General features: G+C 39.9%; 4 protein-coding genes across 8 annotated transcripts; 2 read left to right on the forward strand and 2 right to left on the reverse strand.

The window, feature by feature from the left end:
• The first annotated feature begins 962 nt into the window (after positions 1 to 962).
• On the forward strand, positions 963 to 1,807 carry BNAA05G33100D. Its single transcript, XM_013870532.3, has 2 exons — positions 963 to 1,181; positions 1,296 to 1,807. Exons 1-2 carry the CDS (start codon positions 1,111 to 1,113, stop codon positions 1,510 to 1,512), a joined length of 288 nt encoding a protein of 95 aa, XP_013725986.1. The 5' UTR covers positions 963 to 1,110; the 3' UTR covers positions 1,513 to 1,807.
• Positions 1,808 to 2,860: 1,053 nt separating this feature from the next.
• Positions 2,861 to 9,563, reverse strand: LOC106345959 (probable inactive ATP-dependent zinc metalloprotease FTSHI 5, chloroplastic). The gene is made up of 16 exons (XM_048780185.1): positions 8,520 to 9,563; positions 7,790 to 8,261; positions 7,145 to 7,345; positions 6,776 to 7,069; positions 6,412 to 6,681; positions 6,044 to 6,265; positions 5,789 to 5,962; positions 5,524 to 5,645; positions 5,158 to 5,359; positions 4,919 to 5,047; positions 4,326 to 4,814; positions 4,157 to 4,231; positions 3,896 to 3,955; positions 3,656 to 3,763; positions 3,462 to 3,542; positions 2,861 to 3,199 (listed from the first exon to the last, which is right to left on the reverse strand). Exons 1-16 carry the CDS (start codon positions 9,446 to 9,448, stop codon positions 3,131 to 3,133), a joined length of 3,897 nt encoding a protein of 1,298 aa, XP_048636142.1. The 5' UTR covers positions 9,449 to 9,563; the 3' UTR covers positions 2,861 to 3,130.
• A 208-nt stretch (positions 9,564 to 9,771) lies between these two features.
• LOC106429779 lies at positions 9,772 to 20,144 on the forward strand. Of its 5 annotated transcripts, none has more exons than XM_048780187.1 (13): positions 9,772 to 12,163; positions 12,246 to 12,374; positions 12,477 to 12,611; positions 12,760 to 12,894; positions 12,985 to 13,031; positions 13,129 to 13,232; positions 13,336 to 13,436; positions 13,527 to 13,721; positions 13,804 to 14,010; positions 14,095 to 14,242; positions 19,505 to 19,635; positions 19,715 to 19,810; positions 19,891 to 20,144. In XM_048780187.1, exons 1-13 carry the CDS (start codon positions 10,229 to 10,231, stop codon positions 19,987 to 19,989), a joined length of 3,462 nt encoding a protein of 1,153 aa, XP_048636144.1. In that variant the 5' UTR covers positions 9,772 to 10,228; the 3' UTR covers positions 19,990 to 20,144. The 5 variants fall into 5 exon arrangements, with proteins under 5 accessions (XP_048636144.1, XP_048636143.1, XP_048636145.1 ...); XM_048780186.1 differs by lacking the exon at positions 14,095 to 14,242 and adding an exon at positions 19,256 to 19,403; XM_048780188.1 differs by lacking the exons at positions 19,505 to 19,635; positions 19,715 to 19,810; positions 19,891 to 20,144 and adding exons at positions 14,345 to 14,475; positions 14,555 to 14,647; positions 14,722 to 14,923.
• On the reverse strand, positions 20,113 to 21,409 carry LOC106429780. Its single transcript, XM_013870529.3, has one exon. It carries the CDS (start codon positions 21,265 to 21,267, stop codon positions 20,113 to 20,115), a length of 1,155 nt encoding a protein of 384 aa, XP_013725983.2. The 5' UTR covers positions 21,268 to 21,409.
• Between the last annotated feature and the right edge of the window lie 594 nt (positions 21,410 to 22,003).

The raw sequence follows: 22,003 nt of genomic DNA on the forward strand, positions 1-22,003 counted from the left end.
TCCAAGTTTTTCCTTTTTGGTAAAATTTATAAGCTTCCAAATTAGTTATTTGTGCTATGTTTCTAGCTTGAATCTTAGCAAACACCGAGTCTCTCTGTAAAAACTACTTACGAGATCAGTACCTGTTAGAGATATGAGATTAAAAGAGGCTACAAGTAACCAGAACAACGGTGAAATGATCAGAGACCAAACAAGAGCAGGACACTGTTATTAGGGTGTTCACGTTTTCATCATGAACCTAACTTCCACTCTTTATCCAGTTGTTTCATATTACTCTCGTCTGAAAGTCAGAAAATAGCAAATACACTAGCATGCAAAGGATATGAATCTCTCTAAACATGTGAATAATATATGCATATAAAATATAGTAAGAAGTATACAAACTAAAGTACTAATCCGCACATGCATGCAATGACATAATAGAATAAAGAAACAAACAGAGAGCCAGTTGGGGAAGCAGCCAAACTAGAGGTGGGCTACACATATCCATGTCCCCATTCATCACACGTATCTTCCACTGAAGAATCAGTCAAACTTTCTCAAAACTGAAAAAATAAACAAACCATATAATAAAGTTTATAAATATATGAATAAAGTCTTCAGAGAAGAATCATCTAATGAATAACAGTGTTCATAGAAGAATAGAAGAATCATCTAATGAATAACAGTGTTCTCTACATTGTCTGGAGACTATCTAGACTCTTGAGTCTCAGCGTAGGAGACTTGGTTACTCGTAAAAACGTGAAAAGTAAAGCACAATGAACGCATGGACAAAACAGAAGGGGTCCATGTGGATGTGGTTGGAGACTTGGTCTTCATTTTGTAATATTATATACTTCTAGAATGACTATCTAAAAAAAACCGCAGCTTAATGGATGTATACATTGACTTTGTTTTGTATCCATTCTGGGTCAAAGTGCTTCTTTAAAGATTCCACTATCCTATTATTATCCCTTTCAATGGAAAAAAGGAAGAAGTCACTTTATTCATACCTTGTTTATATATACACATGCAGACCAACTACTCTGTCCTTCATTCATCAATATTCCTATCTTCCTTTATCTCTGTTCTATCTAAATAGCACTGAAACATCGTTGAATCCCTTCCAGAATGAATATCGTAATCGAACACAACCCTTCAAGCATAAAGTTATCTGAACTTGGAGTCATGTCATGGCCTAAGTAAGTATCAAACAAGCACATGATCCGTTCCTAACATGGCTAATTACATCGATTTCTACTTTTTTCTATCCCTTATTTTACTGGTTATAACATGATGATCTCTTTGATAAATAGATGGTCTTGTCAGCCGGGGACATATGCATTGGTATTTGAAGAAAGAGAGACATGCTATTTGGTGAAGGGAAAGGTGAAGGTGTATCCAAAAGGTTCATCATCAGAGTTTGTAGAGTTTGGTGCAGGAGACCTTGTCACCATCCCCAAGGGACTTAGCTGCACTTGGGATGTATCTCTTTTCATCGACAAGCACTACAAGTTCGATCCCCCTGCTTAATTTTTCTTACTTATGATCTAGTTTTTGGTTAGTCTTATCACCAGGAAGCATAAAAGATTATGTATTCAGATTAATAAAGTATAGAAGACAAACCAAAAAAAGACAATGCTTAGGATATGTACAAAGCTCCTTCTAGATAATGTTTCTTTGTTTGCCAGAACTATAATCTCAGAGTAAAATCCCTCTAGCTAGTTCAAAGAGACTTAAGGTAAGTGGTTTCAGCTCATGGGGGAGTAACTGTATTCTCTAAGCTTTTGAAAATTCATTTGAAGTAATAATCAAAAAGTTAATCTCATGGGTTAAGAGTTTACTATACCCTTTTCCATCACAGATAAGAGTTCCAGATTCGTGCTAATGAAACTTGCTAACTTAAGGATTCCCAGTAAACTGATATTGTTCTTTATTCTTAACCGATCATTATCAAAGATTCTTATCATGAGGCCATTGGTTACTATCACTAACAAGTAACAAAAGCATAGAAAGGAACCATTTGAATGAAATAATATTAACATGTGAAAGCATATATTCTAGCAGTATTGCTCACTGACTAGATAAAGTAGAAGAGGATGTGCTCACAAATCTAACATACTAAATATCAGTAGCAAGCATCTGGTACTCCATCATCAATTATAGGTGCTGATTAAAAAAGAAAATTAAGATGCTACTTTAGGCTGTATACAAATAAGAACCATTACACTTTTTGTATTTATAGAAACACAAATCTCTGTCAGGCATATATTCTCAACTTACAGAATATCCATTGTTGCCTTAAGTAAGATACGTACTCTAAGTTCCAACATGAATGAAAGCTAACCTTTAGGATTCCAGGAAGATTGATTTCATTTGAAAAGCTATAAAAGGCTCAAAATAACAGTTTGGTCCATGAACTCAAAAAGGGGAAAGCAGCAACTAGCCTCCTCAAGAGCAATGGCTTCTCATTGAACTGTTGCTTTGTACGAACATTCTCATTTGAAGGAATCTCATTTCGCTTGTTAGATCATCCCAACCTCCATACCTAGAAACTGTGCTGTTATAATCAATATGTCCTACCATCCATGACTTGTATGCTCCCGTATCCACATTTTCTGCTCACGAAGGAGCCGCGGGTACTTGGACAAAGATCAGTCTCCCAATTCATGGAACAGTATCTGCAGCTAAAGCCAGCAGCTTAACGCGATGAAGAAGGATAGGAGTGGAGCAGATTAGCCATTGTTTAAGTGATTTTCTCATCATTTTTATGCCTATGTTAAACATATACTGCAACCACCAAATTAAGGTTACGTTTAAAGTTTAAAGTTTAAACTGTGTAATACTCCAAACGACATTGTTTCGGAGGACCAGAATGTACTTGGAAGAAGTGACGAATTTATTGTTACACAGACATGTAGGCGGTAAGAACAATAACAGACATGTCCCAAGAATAATAAGAGATGAGGATAAGAAAACTTTCATTTTTTTAAAATGAATCTCAAGTCTCAAGCTTGGCAGACTAAAACTAGTGTCAAGTGCATCATCATCTAGTGAGTAAAAGAACAAAAGTTGCAATCCGCAAGAAATTTACTCCAGAATCTGCAAGAAATTTACTCTATCATCAAACTCTATGTTTCTCCATGGATCTTTAGGTTTGCGTAGTAAGAAGCACAGTTTCTGAAGAATCTCCAGCATCAAGGAAGCTCTTTGACAATGGCTGCAACAGGAGAAAATCAAACCATACGAGAGATGTAAGTAGAAAGAAGACAGCTTTTCCTGAACTAGTATCACAGCTTCTAGAAGGGTTTTCTAAATGCTGATGAATTACTCGAGTTCATACAAGTAGTAACCATTTCTAATCAAGGCAATGTAACTCTGTGATTTATGGTTCAAGGTTTTCAAAATTTTAATTTAGGTTAAATGTTTCTTGTTTTTGTGTTTGTTCGATAACGGTAAGGATTGATGGTTGTAATACTTGCCTCGTTGTGACTAGTTCCAGAGAGAAAGAAAGGCTCCTTCTCCCGAATCCCGCCATTCTCATGAACAAGTCTTTCTAGATCCTGAAAACCAAGCGGAGAAACCAAAATGTTAAGTTTTTTTTTTTTTTATGGAGATCAGAAACATCTCACTTTAATTCAGTTGCACAACGGTCCCAACATCGTGAAGATTTTACCTTATGGGTCAGTATCTCAAATTCGAGCAGCTCCTCAGTGATTTTCTCAAGGACACGGCGATTTTTCAGGAGCATTCCCTTTGCCTTTTCATACGCTAAGTCATAAATCTGAGGAAGCAATAAGATGACGTTAGAGTAATTCTACAGTTAGCCTTGGACAATGCTTTAACCAACTGAAACGCCAAGCTGGAAGAAAACTGCTAAAGGCTAGAGACATGGCAACTAGAGAGTAAAACAAACCTTTTCAACTTTACTAGCCATTTCGTATTCGTGATGGTTTCCCATACTCAAAGCTGATACCTGCTCCATTGAATCGAATAGATCCAACAGGATCAAAAAGAGTATAAAGTCAATCAGGTGTCAGATGAGACATCAGAATGAACGGAAACTGAAAGCAAGATCGAATCATCAGCCATAACATCTCTAGCATTTTAGTTCAGTGGTTTCAGACAACTAATCCTCGAAAGGAATACTAATGTCGAATATAAGAAAGACATTTACCGCGTTAGTGGCATAGTAGACTGCAGGACTGTCATCAGGTCCCCAGCCATACTGAAGAACCATCCGTGTTGCAATCTGTGGTGCACACCGCAAATTATAATCATATATGGGCGAAGGTACATTAAGTATTTAGACAACAGGTTGGTGCAAAAGATTAGAGAGACTTTACCTCTTGCGCTTGCGTTATTTCTGAGGACGAAAGAAAATTTTCTTCTCCAGGAGTAAGAAGCATTTGGGATGCAATGTGAGATCCAAAGCAGAAAACGAGCTTCTTCTCAAGATATGATCTTGATTCAGTATTCCCACTTGCAGAGCCACCACTTGTGACCTTGGTGATCTTTGTGCACCCAATTCCTTCCCAGGAACTAGGCTCAAGCCACAGATTGTCTACAACATCAAAGTTTGGTATCAAAAGTGCGATGAGAGCACGACCAGCAGCCCAGACAGCATGTGGGAACTTTGTCTCCCTCGTCCAATCAACAGGTGGATTCAAAAGTTCTATTCCATTGCTTATCTGTCCATATGGTTCCATCAGATCAACCACATTCTCCAAATCTTCTTTGGTTAAGTTGAGTCCAAGATGATTAACTAGCATTTTGCCCATTTTGTTGGCAACTTTCGTTTTCCGCACCCATCGGGGCACTATACGGCTAAACGTCTGTCAATAAAGAAAAAAAAAAGGAATCACTTGATGAAACCAAGCTCAGAAGTGATAAAAAATGGTTTGACAAAAGGCTAAGAAGATGATGAAAGATTGTTTACCGCAAACCAGCTAACGTAACTGAGAAGTTCATCTGTGTCCAGAAATTTGCTCCTGAAGGCACTACTTTCGAGAGCCATTGGAACAAGTTTCAGTTCTATCGGTCGTAATAGAGATGTCTTCTCCGAAACCTGAAACCATGAACTGTTAACAAACCAAAACAGTGGAACCAGAGAGTACAGAACAACGAAGAGATATAGGAAAGAGCATATATAAACAACTTTGCACAGCTTAAGATCACCTTACGCCAATCCACCAGATCAATGAGTTCTCTGTCCATGGTTTCTTCTGCAGCATTGTGTAAAATCTTCTCCCTTTCCATTTCAGTTGGACTTTGAAGATGAAATATTCTATCCATACGACCTGGCCTTCTTAACGCTTCATCAATCTGTTTATGATTTCGTGTAGTAGCCATCAAAACTACGCCATCCTGCTTCTCAAAACTGCATAATTATAAATTATAAATTATAAATTGGATTGACATCAGAAAAGTCAAATGAAGAAAGGAGAAGCTACATGGGTTTCTTATGCACCAATTCTTATTGTGTTAAAGGCTATACAACAAATATGATCTTAATTTTCAATCAACAAAGAAACTGGCTCTTACCCATCAAGTTCAACAAGAAGCTGATTAATGAAAGATTCATGATCTTGCTGTTTTGTATGTATGAGCTTCCCACGTACACCAGCAAAGAGATCAAAATCCTCCACAAATATGATAACAGGTGCCTAGTAATAACAACACAAACATCAAAACATAAGACGGCATGAAACTGATGTTACATAAGACTCGGAAACTGATTATCATGAGAGAAAATTAACATCTATGAAAATCATCAATCAACAAAACAACATGGGGTGAAGCAGCTAACCAACTCTCTTGCAGTTTGAAAGAGTTCCCTGACATTCGCGGCACTTTGGCCAACCCATAGTCCAGCCTCCAACTCTTGAGCTTCAACATTAACAACAGGCACTCTTGCTTCGGCTGCTATAGCCAGCGCCAGTGACGTTTTCCCCGTTCCTCTCTCACCAACAATAAGAACTCCCTGCAATGTACAAAAGCATTTTCTGTGAATTAATGCTGCTTGGATTTGGACACTGTCTTACAAAACCATAAACAAACGTACCCGTGGTGCACGGGCACCCATCTCCTGAAATGCCTTCGGATTCTGTAAAAACGCCACAACCTCGTTGATTTCTTCTCTCATAGACTCAATGCTAGCAAAGTTTTTCAGTGGGATTGGTGGATTCTTCACTCTCTTCATTCTATCGAATGCAGTTTTTATAGGGTCTACTCCAGCTTTTCTCTTTTGCTTGATTCTCCTTTTTCTAAAAGTAAAATATGATTTCTGCAAAAGAGAGATTTTGGTAGTTAATTGTTAGTGTAAGAAACCTGAATGACTAACAAGCAGTGTAATACTAGCTACAATGTTACTGCTCACTAAAAATTGAGAGCGCTGGGAAGAGAAATATACGGAAAATGAAAGTTACATACCACTCTCCAAAATTTCCGCACGTTTGGATCTCGACGGAAAGGTCCATAGCCAAGAACTCTTGGAATCTTTCTTTTCAGAAATCGGAAAACATGATACACAACATACCCGTACACAAAACTTCGAATTAGAAACCAGACAAACCACTTAAAATCTTCTGTATTGCGGGACCTGAAGTTCATTTCTGCCTCAGACTGCCATTGTAAGTACCACGTCGTGCCAACAGACTGCTCTATTTCTTCCGGCCAAGCCATTCCTAGACGCAGCCTTAGCTGTGTCAAAAAAAAAAGTCGAAATTTTTAAGAGGCAAACTAGACTCATGGAAACAGGAAACTAAATTATTTGAGAGGGAGAGTAAAGTAATACCTGGTAAGGAATGATAAATTCAAGAACTGGAAAAACGACCGCCATCATAAGGTCATCGTTTATATTTCTTATTCTCTCTAGTAGAATGCCCTTTGCCTGTGATACAATCGGAGTCTTCCTCAGTGCGGTAAAGGCTCGAGAAACCACCCTTGTAAACAGCAGAAACTGTTGATGGAGACTTAGCTCTGACATGGGTATCCACATCAGATGAACAGTAGTTGGGATTCCACAAGCAAGCATTTTGAGGTACAGAGCATCAAACCCTCCAAATTTCTCAAATTGCATCTCATATTCCTACAACCATAGAAAAGAGTTAGAAACCAAAAATAAGGAATTTATCAAATAAACTAGAGACTTTAATTTGTCTACCTTTAGGTCAACGTAGTACTCTTTGTCATCTCCTTTCAGTGCAACATACATTACAGCAAAATCATGCCTAATCCTGGCACTGTCAATCAGCTTCCTTGAAACTGCATATGGAACAGCCATATGGTCCATCTCCCACCTATCTTTGTCTTCATTATACCAAGTCTTTGAAACAACTCTATCTCGATCCAGGAGAACTTGTTCCTTCAGAGAGAAAACAAGACATATCAGTAACTAATTGGTGAGTGATCAATAAGTTCAGCAAAACACACAGATGTACATACACTTTACAACAAGGTACTCCTAAAACTGTCTCTTCTAAAGCGGTATAGCTATCAACTCAGTTCCACGAAGATCAAACAGTAAAAAGATTCAATCAATGGTGTAAACCAGAAAAAAACTGCTTCTTGCTTGGCCAAGTAAACTGATTTACCTGATAGCTTGCTAATAAGATAACACATAAACTTGCTGTATTCAATAAAAGGCTACAGAATCTACCAAAACCAAGGCAATTCTTGAGGTTTCCACCATCAAAAAGATACAAATCTATTGTTTAGCCATGCTAACTCACAAAACTAGGATCGTGATTTATCTACCATGAAACATATAAAGCATTGTATATTTGTATATATTTTAACCAAAATTTACCTGTCTCTGCGCAATATATTGTTTACCAAAATCAACATCTTCTAAAAGTCTCTGTTTCAAATCTGCCTTTGCTTCATCCTGCCACTTTTTCCAACCATGGCGTAGATGGAGCTGGATAGCTTTCGGAACAACCACCTCCTTCTTTCCAAACATCCACTTCACCTCAGCTTCAGGAAAGCCCTTGACAACTTCACCTTCTGGAGTTTTTACAACAAAAAGCTTTTCTTCACCAAACTTTTTCATACGTCCTCTGATACGATCCTGAAGATCTTTCTGCAGCTTTTTCGATTCCTCAAGGCGTTTTTTGATGCGTAGAGAAAAATCCACTGAATCACTATCGAACATGGGATCAACCTCCTCTAGTTCCAAAACATCAGGCAGTATCACTTGTTCCAAATGCTTTCTTTGAGCGTTCAGTAACTCCTGCTTAATCTCATCTCTTGGGAGTTTCGTAACGGAGCTCTCAGGAATACTGCAAACAGAAAACCAATTGATAGTGTAAGTGTAACCTGAAACATTATTGTCTGCACGAAAAACAAAAGCATATACATGACAAAGACATATCAAAAAGCCAACAAAAGATGTACTTAAACTAGATAAATTGGTAATCTAGAAGTGTCTTTGACCATCACCATCAGAAGTTAGGATATATATCATCAAAGGTTGATCAAATTCTCAGTTAAAGGTAAGGCAGAATAATATTATCTCCACACAAAATCATATTCATTACCTCTCAGAACTTTTTAGCTTCATTTCTCGGTTGAAGCTCTTAACCAACTCCACACACTCTCTTTCAATGAACATAAGCTCCCTAACCCCAAAACTCAAAGTCGTCGTCTCTCTCTTCAAAACCGTATCATCAATCTCATCTATTCTCTCCCATATCTTATTGTACTCTCTCTCCATCACATCCACACGCTCTTCCAATCTCTCCGCTTTCTCCCTATCACCTTTCCCCAACATCCTTTCACTCTCTTTCTTCAACCTCAGAACCTCTTCCACAATCCCATCTGCTCGTTGCATCAACACTTCTCTCTCTTTCCTAAACCGCCCCAAATCACTATACAACCCACTCATTATCTCTTTCTCAAGCTTCTCCTTCTCCTCCTTCACCGCATCCAAAGCCGCTCCCACCTCAGCAGCATCTCCGTCCTCCTTCCTCACCTTCTCAACACTCTTGAGAAGAACCGAAACAGTCTCCAACAGTCTCCGAGTATAACCGGAGAACTCATGATCAACCGACTTCAAAACAACCTCCTTTTCAATCAAAGTCTCTTTCTTTCTCTTCCGTAACACATCGCTAACAAAGGGCAGAGCTAAAGCCGGAGCTTGAAACGAGCGAACCGGTGAAAATCCAATTGCAATACAGAACAAAGCGTAAACTAACGGCTTGGATACAAACTGTATCACGCTCTCTTTCCTCTTTGCGCTACACACAAGCTCACGTGATCTCACGTGAGCTTCAGACTGGCTCGAGCTCGCGAAACCTAAACAGCCTCTAACGGCCACGATTTTCCTAGATTTGTTGGATTCTCTAGACCCGAGCTTCCGGGTTTTGTTGACCCGAGACCTGAGATTCAACGATACTAGACCTGGGCTGAGAGAAAGGTGAGACAACTGTGTGAAAACGGGCGAAGAAGAAGCGGAAATGAAATCCATTGAAGTGAGATTCAACGATAGAATGAAGACATTGATTGATGAATCCGGATTCGATTTGAACTGCTACTGACGACGAGAGTGAAGGCAGTGAGAGAGGTTTATCAGAAGAAGTAGATAGAGAGAAGACCGGTTCTGGTTTAATATAACACAGTACTAAACCGGATTATCAAAACCGAATGCCGTACCAAATTAATTATAACTATAAACCAGCGGTAGATAACAGTTAAGGTCTTCTGGTTTCTGGTATAATTATAACTATAAACCAGCGGTAGATAACGGTTAAGGTCTTCTGGTTTCTGGTATAAGATACTAAACCGATCATCTTCTTCTTTCTACGTTGATTTACTCACAGTCGCACTCTTTTATTCCGGGAAATACAAAAAATCAAACTCTTCCTCGATTCACTCCATGTTTCGTTGATTTACACAACATTTGGACTTTTTTGTTCATTGTTTTGATTCGGGAAGATGCAACTAAACCGACGTAGTTTTGTGATTTTACTCGAAACGGGGAATGCACACAAGCTGCTCGACGGAAGTCCTCAATGGATATATCGAGAAAAGAGTTGTTCCAAAAGACGCCACGTGGATCGTCTCTATTGCCACGTGGATCTCACGTGATGATAAAGAAAGGAAAAGGTTCAATCTTTTGCTGTTATATTGTTTTTTTCTTCCCTCGCAAAGGAAGTTACCTTCTACCTGAAGCAACAAAAAAAACCCTAAGAATCGCAAGAAACACTGAGAGAGAGAATCGTTTCCGCTACTCTCTTCTTCGTCCACCATGGATCCTTCCATCTTCGAAACCGCTGAGGAGGATGCACGGCTCGAGAAGATCGCAAAAGATCACTTCGCTCAAGGAAACCACATCAAGGCCTTGGAGGTAATCGAAGATGCGTTTTCAAAGCGTGGGAAAGACAACGTCCCAGGAATGTTCCATTACCTTCAAGGCTCCATCTTGTATCATCTAGCGAAGAGAGCAAAGAAGAGTGACGTGACGTTCGCGTTTTTGCTGGGTTGTGTGGAACCTTTTACTGATGATTTTGGGCTGCACGCCTTCTCTGCACGTGCATTGTTGGAGATGGCCGAACAGCTTGATTCGGAGTTGTATTACAAGAAGGCTGAGAAAGACGCAGAACTACGATTATCTCTTTTGGAATCTTGTGGTGAATTGGACCCGGCCGATCTAGAAACACAACGTACACTTGCTAATATAAGCAACGAGGCAGGGTTAAAGATCATCCACGGTTGTACTGGAAAAAGCCCTGTGCCAGCGCTTGAGGAGTCGAAAGAAGCTCGAGGCATGATTATGAGTGACTCCAATAAAGCTGCAGATAAAAGATTGAGGTCGCAGTGGGCGAGTATGAGTGTTGAGGCTAAAAAGAACTTTATGAAAGTAAGCGTTTCGAAGCTTAGAGGTTATGTTGAGAGATTATATGGCGAAGAGGGGAAAAAAGCTTTGGATGAAGTTCTGGATTCTACAAGGATAGACAAGAAATGGAGATTCTGGTTGTGTCGAACTTGCTCACGGAAATTCTTTTATGTGAAGAAGTTCAGGAATCATCTTGAACAAGAACACGGTGCAAAATTTAAACGTGCTACGGCAAAGAATATGCCTGAGATGGTAAATGAAGCGTTGGCTGGTATGATATTGGATGGAGGTTGGGAACCAGTGGATGCAGTAGCTGCTGCTGATATGATCAAGACTCGGCTCGAGTCTGTGAAGGAGTTTGTATATGAGGAAGGATGGTCTAAGGACTGGCCTTTAGCTGAAGATGAAGAGCGAAGTAATTTACTCAAGCAAATCCAATATCGTCTTGTGTTACTTTGGGAGAGTAAGGTTCTTTGTTTTACCACTCTAGAATGGATGATGGAGCTTCCGATTCTTGCACGATTTGAAGTTACCGAGTCTCTTATAACCGAGTGTGGCCTAGTGGGAACACCTCAGCGTATCTGCTTTTGGGACTGTCATGAACTCAAACGAATTCGAGACCTTCTCAAACTCACCAAGTTTGAAAGGGATGATGGTACAGATCTGGTTTGCAGAGCAGTGGAGAGATTATGTGGTCGTACTGGAGTTAAAGAAAAGATCGAGTTTGACGAACAGTTTTCTTTTATGCTACTGGATAAAAGACTGCTGAGAGGCAAGATTGATCCATTCGATGATGAAGGGACAATAGATGCTTGTAAGCATGACTACTACGCCAAGACGCAACCTCAGGGCGATGATATCATAACCTGGTTACTTGACTATCCTTTGATAGATGGGAGCTTTGAATTTCCCAGGTCTGCCAGGGCACACAATCTTGATATATGGGTGGCTATTCTGAGAGCCATTCACTACACCTGTAGGGATTGGGGAACCAAATATGCAAGGAAGTTGCAGAACTTGTATTATGATAAAGTTCTTACTGACGCCAAAAACTTGTGTACGAGAGAAGATGAAAGGAGAAGGATTGCTCCGGAAGGTGAAGCGAACGTCGCATATGCATCTCTTCTAGGTGACAGGTGTGAAGAGTTAAAAACAGACAATGGAGATCCTCCCAACGGAAGAAATTTCGTGTTTGCAGTACGGGATGTTCTCGAGAGAGCACCAGATCCCATATTTGATTTCGACGATCTAGAAGCTTCCCTAGATCTTATACATGGGCTTAAAGATCTCAGTGATGGTACGGTGTTAGAGTCCATAGACCATCTGAAATCTGTGGTCACCGACAAGGTTTGTCCCTGATCCGAGTTTTAAATTAACGATAGAATAACATAAGTAAATTGTTATCGTAACGTTATCTATTGACTTGCAGGTTCTACTAGCCGATTCAAAGATTTTACTAGTTGAAAAGTCAAGGATTAGTTTGCTAAACGAGCTCACCAGGCTTTCTGCTTTTGACTACCGGTCTTATATCCGTAACCTGCTCAGACGGTTCATGCGGGTTGGTGGTTTGAAACTTTGGTTTTATAGAAAGAGTTTTCATCTTCGCTCTGATTTTTTCTTTGTATGTACCTTATATTGTGGTTTATGTCCCTTCTTCCAGAACGAGTTAAATGAAATTGTAAAAATGGACGCCTTAGCCAAGGTAGCTGCAGCAGAAGCAGATCTATTATCCAGTGAAAAACAAGAGAAGGAGAAGAAATCAGGGTCAAAGAGCAAGAAACGTGGAGTCATCAAGGTTGTGGAAGATTTATATTATGCTATTTGCTTTTCTGACTTTTTCGGTTAGTTGTGAGAATGAAAATGGTCTTCATGGCGTAACAGAAAACTTCAACGAGCACGTCTTTGTATGTACCTTATATTGTGGTTTATGTCTCTTCTTTCAGGACGAGTTAAATGAAATTGTAAAAATGGACGTCTTAGCCAAGGTAGCTGCAGCAGAAGCAGATCTTTTATCCAGTGAAAAACAAGAGAAGGAGAAGAAATCAGGGTCAAAGAACAAGAAACGTGGAGTTATCAAGGTTGTGGAAGATTTATATTATGCTATTTTCTTTTCTGACTTTTTCGGTTACTCAGTTGTGAGAATGAAAGTATTCTTCATGGCGTAACAGAAAACTTCAACTAGCACGTCTACTGATATTGAGCAGAATGTCGAACCGTAAGTACCTCTTCTCTAGATGAAAATTTGGTTTCGCAAGTTGATAAATTGTCTGAAGGTTTTAGCTGAGTACAACGTGTTTCTTATCAATGTTTAGTGAATCTTCTCCACCACTAAAACTTGTGGAAGAAGACTGTATAGAACCAGAAGGTACCCTGAATATTGCATCCAACACTGACAATCAAGAGGAAACTGCTAAAGGTGACCCTGGTTGTAAAAAAAGCTTATCAATTGACGAATCTTCTAAACTACTTTGTTTTGAGATGTATAATATTTTTTGTTTCTTGAACTTGCCAACGTCTAGATATGCAAAATATGCCTGGAGAAGATTTACTGTCGAAACATATGGAGTCACCACTTGTTGCAGCAACCAAATGCAATTTAGCTCTTGACATGACACTGAAGGTAAAGCAGGCACCAACAATTTAGCTCTAAACATAACATTCTGAATTTTGTTTTTCTCTTCACTTCCTTATTCTTCTTTCTGCTCTGCAGGCCCTTTGTAAAATCAAGGTTCTTAAAGAGTATTTGGTGCTCAATCAGGATGAATTTTCTGACAACCAGGAAGGACAAGTTCCTTATGCATTACGAGATTTCTTCACCGCTTTTGCCTCGAAAACGATAAAAGAGGGAATGTACAGTTACCTCCTGGGAAACGTACTTGCTTCCCTAGAAGAGGCTCATTCAATGGTTTGTGCAGATAAACTATACGCTTGTTAGTTTATTGACTGTTGTGTTAAATATCATTCTGATTTTTTTTAACTCGTTTCAGTCAAGGGATGCTGCTGAGCTACTCGTATCCATCCTTGAGTTTTGGCCTTGCTGGAGAACTCCAGATATAGAAAGCTGCGTAACTCATATTTTTACACTGGAAGAATATGAAAGAATGAGTTGTAGCAAATGCAGAAAGAATCCGAATTATCCAGAGCAGAGTTCTTATGGCGTTGTTGTGGCTGCAGATTCAATCAGAGACCTGAAAGTATGTTTCATTTATCTTTCCTACAGAAACTGGTAGTTAACTTGTACCCCTTATAAAAAGTTGTTTCTGTGATTCCATATACAGTGTGCTTTTGGGAATATGAAGCTTGAGGACATCCTTAAGTTGATCCGCATGGAATATAAAATGCTATGTGACGCTAAAACGGAAGGCTGTGGAAAGGCAAACTTTGTTCATCACATTATAAGTAGATGCCCGCCTATCTTCACAATCGGTAAGTTGTGACCATGATCTATGATCTTATCAACTCATTTCATTTGTTATAACGCTATGAGAAAACAGTGTTGAGTGTTTTGTGGGTTTGCAACATTACTAGTGTTGACATGGGAGAAGAACGAAACTGAAAAGGAAATTCACGAAACAACAAAGGCTTTGGACAAGGAGATAGATATCAGTAGGCTATACGAAGGCTTGGAACCAAACACAACGTACCGGCTTGTGTCAATGGTAAAAATCAGAAAAAACAAGGTCACAAATATTTTATCTTATTGTTTCTTGGTTACAGTCTCAGAATGTGTAAATGCAGGTTGGTTGTAGTGAAGAAGAAGAAGAATACATCTGCCTATCTTTCAAAAAGAACCAGTGGGTCGGTTACAGACATGAAGCTTTAGCCAAAAAGGTAAAAGACGAAACATTTTTGAAATGTGGACTTAAAGACAATATTGATATGTGTGTGTGATGATGATGCAACAGGCTGTTGGTGACTGGAAGAATGTGGTCAGGTTCTGTGAAAAAATGAAGGTTCGGCCAGAGATTCTCTTCTACGAAGCTGTGGCGAAGTTAGATCAATAGGGGAATGTGAAGGAAGTTTTATTCATTACTTTTTAAAATTTTCAAACCAAACGTTTTACACTACCAAAAGGAAAAAAAAAATTATACACACTTTTTTTTTGTTCTCTCAAGTCGCAGAATGACTAAACGTTTCGTCTACTTATTGTTATTGTACTTCTTCTTCGTGCTGTCTCCTTCTCCGCCGCTTCCACTCGAAATCTCACATCCAAACACGTTTCCAAAACACGAGAACAACCATTTTTTACTTCGCCGTTTCTCCTCCTCCTCCTTCACCCTCCTCTTATTAGTTCATTTATTTGTTTCGGGAAGATGCAATTAAACCGACGTAGTTTTGTGATTTACTCGAAACGGGGAGTGCACACAAGCTGCTCGACACAAGTCCTGAATGGATATATCGAGCAAAGAGTTGTTCCAAAAGACGCCACGTGGCTCCCTGCTGGTTTCGTCTCTACTGTCACGTGGATCTCACGTGATGATAAAGAAAGAAAGGTTCAACCTTTTACTGCTATATTGTTTTCCCTCGCAAACAAAGTTACCTTCTACCTGAAGCCACAAAAAAAAACCTAAGAATCGCAAGAAGCCTTGAGAGAGAATCGTTACTGCTCCACCATGGATCTTTCCTTCTTCAAAATCGCTGAGGAGGATGCGCGGCTCCACAAGATCGCACGAGACCACTTTGCTCAAGGAAACCCCATCAAGGCCTTGGAAGTACTCGAAGATGTGTATTCAAGGCGCAGGGAAGTTGACGTTCCAGGAATGATTCCTTTCCTTCAAGGTTGCATCTTGTATCATCTAGCGAAGAGAGCAGAGAACAGTGACATGAAGTTCTTATTTTTCTTGGGCTGTGTGGAACCTTTTACTCTACATTTTGGGATACACGCCTTCGCCGCGGAATCGTTATTCGAGATCGCCAAAGATCTTGACTCGGCATTCTATTACAAGAAAGCCGCGAAACACGCAAGAGAAGGTTTATGTCTTGTGGAATCTTATGATGAATTGGACTCGCTCGCGCTACAAACGAAAGGTACGCTTGCCAATATACTCAATGATGCAAAGTCAAAGATCCGCCATGGCTGTACTGGAAAAAGCTCTGAGACAGCACTTGTGGAGTCGAAAGAAGCTCGAGACACGATTAGGAGTTGTGACTCTGATAACGCTGAAGGTAAAAGATTGAGGTCGCATTGGGCGAGTATGAGTGTTGAGGCTAAAAAGAACTTTATGAAAGTAAGCATTTCGAGGCTTAAAGGTTACGTTGAGAGGTTACATGGCGAAGAGGGGAAAGACGCTTTGGAGGAAGTTCTGGATTCTACAAGGACAAACAAGAAATGGAGATTCTGGATGTGTCGAACTTGCGCACAGAAATTTTTTTATGTGAAGAAGTTCAGGAATCATATTGAACAAGAACATAGTGCAAAATTTAAACCTGCTACGAGAAATCTTACGCCTGAGATGGTAAATGAAGCGTGGGCTGGTATGATATTCGATGGAGGTTGGGAACCAGTGGATGCAGTAGCTGCCGCTGAAATGATCAAGACTAGGCTCGAGTTTGTGAAGGAGTTTGAATATGAGGAAGGATGGTCTAAGGACTGGCCTTTAGCTGAAGATGAAGAGCGAAGTAATTTACTCAAGCAAATCCAATATCTTCTTGTGTCACTCTGGGAGCGTAAGGTTCTTCCTTTTAGCACTCTAGAATGGATGCTGCAGTTTCCGATTCTTTCACAATTTGAAGTTTCCGTGTCTCTTACAACCGAGTGTGGCCTATTGGGAATGCCTCAGCGTATCTGCTTTTGGAACTGTCATGAACTCGAACGAATTCTAGATCTTCTCAGACTCTTCAAGTTTGAAAGGGATGATGGTACAAATCTGGTTTGCAGAGCAGTGGAGAGGTTATGTGGTCGTACTGGAGTTAAAGAAAAGATAGAGTTTGACGATCAGTTTTCTTTTATGCTTCTGGATAGAAGACTGCTGAGAGGCAACATTGCTCCATTCGATGATGAAGGGACAATAGATCCTTGTAAGTATGATTACTACGCCAAGACACAACCTCAGGGTGACGATATCATAACCTGGTTACTTGACCATCCTTTGATAGATGGGAGCTTTGAGTTTCCCAGGTCTATCAGGGCACACAATCTTGATATTATTGTGGCTATTCTGAGAGCCATTCACTACACCTGTAGGGATTGGGGAACCAAATATGCAAGAAAGTTGGACAACTTGTGTTATTATAAATTTCTTACTGACGCCAAAGACTTGTGTACGAGCGAAGATGAAAGGAGAAGGACTGCTCCGGAAGGTGAAGGGGACGTCTTATATGCATCTCTTCTAGGTGACATGTGTGAAAAGTTAAAAACAGACAATGGAGGAATAGAATTCGTGTTTGCAGTACGGGATATTCTTGAAAAAGCATCGCTTCCCACATTTGATTTCGACGATCTAGAAGCTTCCCTGAATCTTATACATGGGCTTAAAGATCTCAGTGATGATGAGGTGTTAAAGTCCATAGACAGTCTGAGATTTGTGGTCACCAACAAGGTTCATTCCTGACCTGAGTCTTCATTAACCATAGAATAACATACGTAAATAGTTATCCATTGACTTGCAGGTTCTACTAACCGATTCAAAGATTTTACTGATTGAAAATTCAAGGATTAGTTTGCTAAACGAGCTCACCAGGCTTTCTGCTTTTGACTACCGGTCTTATATTCGTCACCTGCTCAGACGGTTCATGCGGGTTGGTGGTTTGAAACTTTGGTTTTATAGAAAGAGTTTTCATCTTCGCTCTGATTTTTTCTTTGTATGTACCTTATATTGTGGTTTATGTCTCTTCTTCCAGGACGAGTTAAATGAAATTGTAAAAATGGACGCCTTAGCCAAGGTAGCTGCAGCAGAAGCAGATCTATTATCCAGTGAAAAACAAGAGAAGGAGAAGAAATCAGGGTCAAAGAGCAAGAAACGTGGAGTCATCAAGGTTGTGGAAGATTTATATTATGCTATTTGCTTTTCTGACTTTTTCTGTTAGTTGTGAGAATGAAAATGGTCTTCATGGCGTAACAGAAAACTTCAACGAGCACGTCTTTGTATGTACCTTATATTGTGGTTTATGTCTCTTCTTTCAGGACGAGTTAAATGAAATTGTAAAAATGGACGTCTTAGCCAAGGTAGCTGCAGCAGAAGCAGATCTTTTATCCAGTGAAAAACAAGAGAAGGAGAAGAAATCAGGGTCAAAGAACAAGAAACGTGGAGTTATCAAGGTTGTGGAAGATTTATATTATGCTATTTGCTTTTCTGACTTTTTCGGTTACTCAGTTGTGAGAATGAAAGTAGTCTTCATGGCGTAACAGAAAACTTCAACTAGCACGTCTACCGATATTGAGCAGAATGTCGAACCGTAAGTACCTCTTCTCTAGATGAAAATTTGGTTTCGCAAGTTGATAAATTGTCTGAAGGTTTTAACGTGTTTCTTATCAATGTTTAGTGAATCTTCTCCACCACTAAAACTTGTGGAAGAAGACTGTATAGAACCAGAAGATACCCTGAATATTGCATCCAACACTGACAATCAAGAGGAAACTGCTAAAGGTGACCCTGGTTGTAAAAAAAGCTTATCAATTGACGAATCTTCTAAACTACTTTGTTTTGAGATGTATAATATTTTTTGTTTCTTGAACTTGCCATCTTCTAGATATGCAAAATAAGCCTGGAGAAGATTTACTGTCGAAACATATGGAGTCACCACTTGTTGCAGCTTCAACCAGATGCAATTTAGCTCTTGACATGACACTGAAGGTAAAGCAGGCACCAACAATTTAGCTCTTGACATAACATTCTAAATTTTGTTTGTTCTCTTCACTTCCTTATTCTTCTTTCTGCTTCTGCAGGCCCTTTGTAAAATCAAGGTTCTTAAAGAGTATTTGGTGCTCAATCAGGATGAATTTGCTGACAACCAGGAAGGACAAGTTCCTTATGCATTACGAGATTTCTTTACCGCTGTTGCCTCGAAAACGATAAAAGAGGGAATGTACAGTTACCTCCTGGGAAACGTACTTTCTTCCCTGGAAGAGGCTCATTCAATGGTTTGTGCAGATAAACTATAAGCTTATAAGTTTATTGACTGTTGTGTTAAAATATCATTCTGATTTTTTTACACATTTCAGTCAAGGGATGCTGCTGAGCTACTAGTATCCATCCTTGAGTTTTGGCCTTGCTGGAGAACTCCAGATATAGAAAGCTGTGTAACTCATATTTTTACACTGGAAGAATATGAAAGAATGAGTTGTAGCAAATGCAGAAAGAATCCGAATTATCCAGAGCAGAGTTCTTATGGTGTTGTTGTGGCTGCAGATTCAATCAGAGACCTGAGAGTATGTTTCATTTATTTCCCTCTTTTTCCTTCAGAAACTGATAGTGTTTGTTTATGTGGTTCCATATATAGCGTGCTTTTGGGAAGATGAAGCTCGAGGACATCCTTAAGTTGATCCGCATGGAATATAAAATGCTATGTGACGCTAAAACAGAAGGCTGTGGAAAAGCAAACTTTGTTCATCACATTATAAGTAGATGCACGCCTATCTTCACAATCGGTAAGTTGTTACCATGACTATGATCTTATCAACTCATTTAATTTATTTTAAGCTAGTGATAAAACAATGTTGGGTGTTTTGTGGGTTTGCAACATTACTAGTGTTGAAATGGGAGAAGAACGAAACTGAAAAGGAAATTCACGAGACAACAAAGGCTTTGCACAGGGAGATAGACATCAGTAGGCTATACGAAGGCATGGAACCAAACACAACGTACCGGCTTGTGTCAATGGTAAAAAATCAGAAAAACAAGGCCACAAATGTTTTATCTTATTGTTTCTTGGTTACAGTCTCAGAATGTGTAAATGCAGGTTGGTTGTACTTATGGTGAAGAAGAAGAATACATCTGCCTATCTTTCAAAAAGAACCGGTGGGTCAGTTACAGACATGAAGCTTTAGCCAAAAAGGTAAGACAGAAACATTTTTAAAATGTGGACTTAATGACAATATTGATATGTGTGTGTGTGTGTGTGTGGTGATGCTACAGGCTGTTGGTGGCTGGACGAATGTGGTCAGATTCTGTGAAAAAATGAAGGTTCGGCCAGAGATTCTGTTCTACGAAGCTGTGCCAAAGTTAGATCAATAGGGAATGTGAAGGAAGTTTTATTCATACGTTTTGAACTCATTACCTTTCAAATTTTCAAACCAAACGTTTTACACCGCCAAAAGGAAAAAGAAAATTATACACAACACTTTTTTTTGTGTTCTCTCAAGTCGCAGAATGACTAAACGTTTCGTCTACAGCACTAAGATTCACTACTTTATTGTTATTATACTTCTTCTTCGTGCTGTCTCCTTCTCCTCCGCCGCTCCCACCGCCGCAAGTAATCGAAATCTCACATCCGAACACGTTTCCAAAGCACGAGAACAACCCTTTTTTACCTTCACCGTTTCTCCTCCGTTGCTTCTCCTTCCTCCGTCTCCTCCTCCTCCTCTGCCTCCTTCCCCCTCCTCCTTTCCCGCTAGAATCATCGCTCGATCCCGCCGCTTCAACCGCAACTCTACCTGTTTTCTCTGCTCTCCACCTTTCAACTCTATGCTCAATCCCTTCCGTCTTCCCTTCGAGTATCGAACTCGCGTCCTCCTTCCCCGCAACCGCTTTAACCGTTGTTTTCTGTCTGTTGTAAAGCCCCTGAGCAATCGCAGCCGCCACCACAGACGCAGACGGTCCAATATCAGAGCTACAAAGCGAACCATTCACCATACTATCAACCCCACCACCACCTCCTCCTCCTCCACCACTGCCACCTCCTCCCGTAACAACCCCTGTCTTCACTCCGTAATCATTAGTCGACGTAGTTAAGTCCGTCTGATCGCTATTCGTACGACGATGCATCATCTTCGCATCATCTCTCTTACTATCTCTCCGACTTCCATCAAAAACCTCGACCGACAACGGCATACTCCTCTGACCGCCGTCGAGAAGCGCGACGCCTAAACGCAAAAAGCCTTGTAGCCTCCCGGAAGGACGGCGGATCTGAAGCGTCACGAGCCTCATGTTGTTGTTCCCGCCGCCGCCGTCGTCGCCGTCGCCGAAGCCGGACCAAGGAGCGAAGAGGTCGCTGAGAAGAACGTTCACGGTCCCGACGAGCGCGTCTTTGGCCCAAGCCGCCGCGTATATCTCGATGACTATCGACGACGCGTCGACGTCGAGGATCTTGTCGTCTACGCGGAACACGAACTTCTCGTTCCAGATAGGGTTAGCTCGGTTTGCTTGGTCCACACGCGTCGTGAGTTTACGCATGGGATTGGTGTTGATCCACGCGACGGAGTATGTTTTCATGTTTTTTGAGATAGGGGCTAGGTCTTGTGCTGAGATTAAGTTTATTTCGAGGACCGGACATGCGAATTTGAGCCGAACCATGTTTTTTTTTATTGTGTGTTCTAAAAAAACCTAAATGGATTCGTTTAATCTTTCGCGAGAAGCGTGGGAGTCAAGAAAGGGTTAACCTTCTTGTGTTTCACTCGTCTCTCGTGAAATGATTATACGATCAGTTGAGAAGAGATTGAGAAGGAGGATAAAAAGGAAGGAGAGAAGGAGCGTGAGATTAGGGAGAAGCTGGTGGTTTTTAGACATAATGAGAACTCGACCGTTGGTTTTTATTTAACGTACTGTTTTCAACGGAAGATTGGTTATAAAAGTTGGGGACTCTTTGACTTTTTGTTGTAATGAAAAAACAGAAGATCTTTCTGACAAATGAGAAGAAGTTTCTATCGTAAAACGAATTAACGGAGTTTTACGAAGAATAGAGGAGTTTTATATTTTCCTTTGTAATTTTAGTTTTTTTATAATGAAGAAATTCTAGTTTTTTTTTTGTATACATATCCTTTCTTAGCTCTTTTATTAGCTTTGGATTCAGTTTCGATCGGCTTGAATATTGGTATTGAGTCGCGTGTTTTACTTTTTCGTTTATTGATACCGGATCCTTTTTCTAGATTCACTCGTTTAGTTTGTTTCTTTTACGTAATTTCATGTTCATGAAAAGTCAAATAACTTTTTTTGGAAAAAAAATCAAATGGTATTGTTGATAACAAGCTCCATGCAGGCTATACAATTTACATATATATAATATGGTATTATTGGTCTAAATAATGATAAA

Source organism: Brassica napus, chromosome A5, assembly GCF_020379485.1.
Source record: "Brassica napus cultivar Da-Ae chromosome A5, Da-Ae, whole genome shotgun sequence".
Taxonomy (NCBI): Eukaryota; Viridiplantae; Streptophyta; class Magnoliopsida; order Brassicales; family Brassicaceae; genus Brassica; species Brassica napus.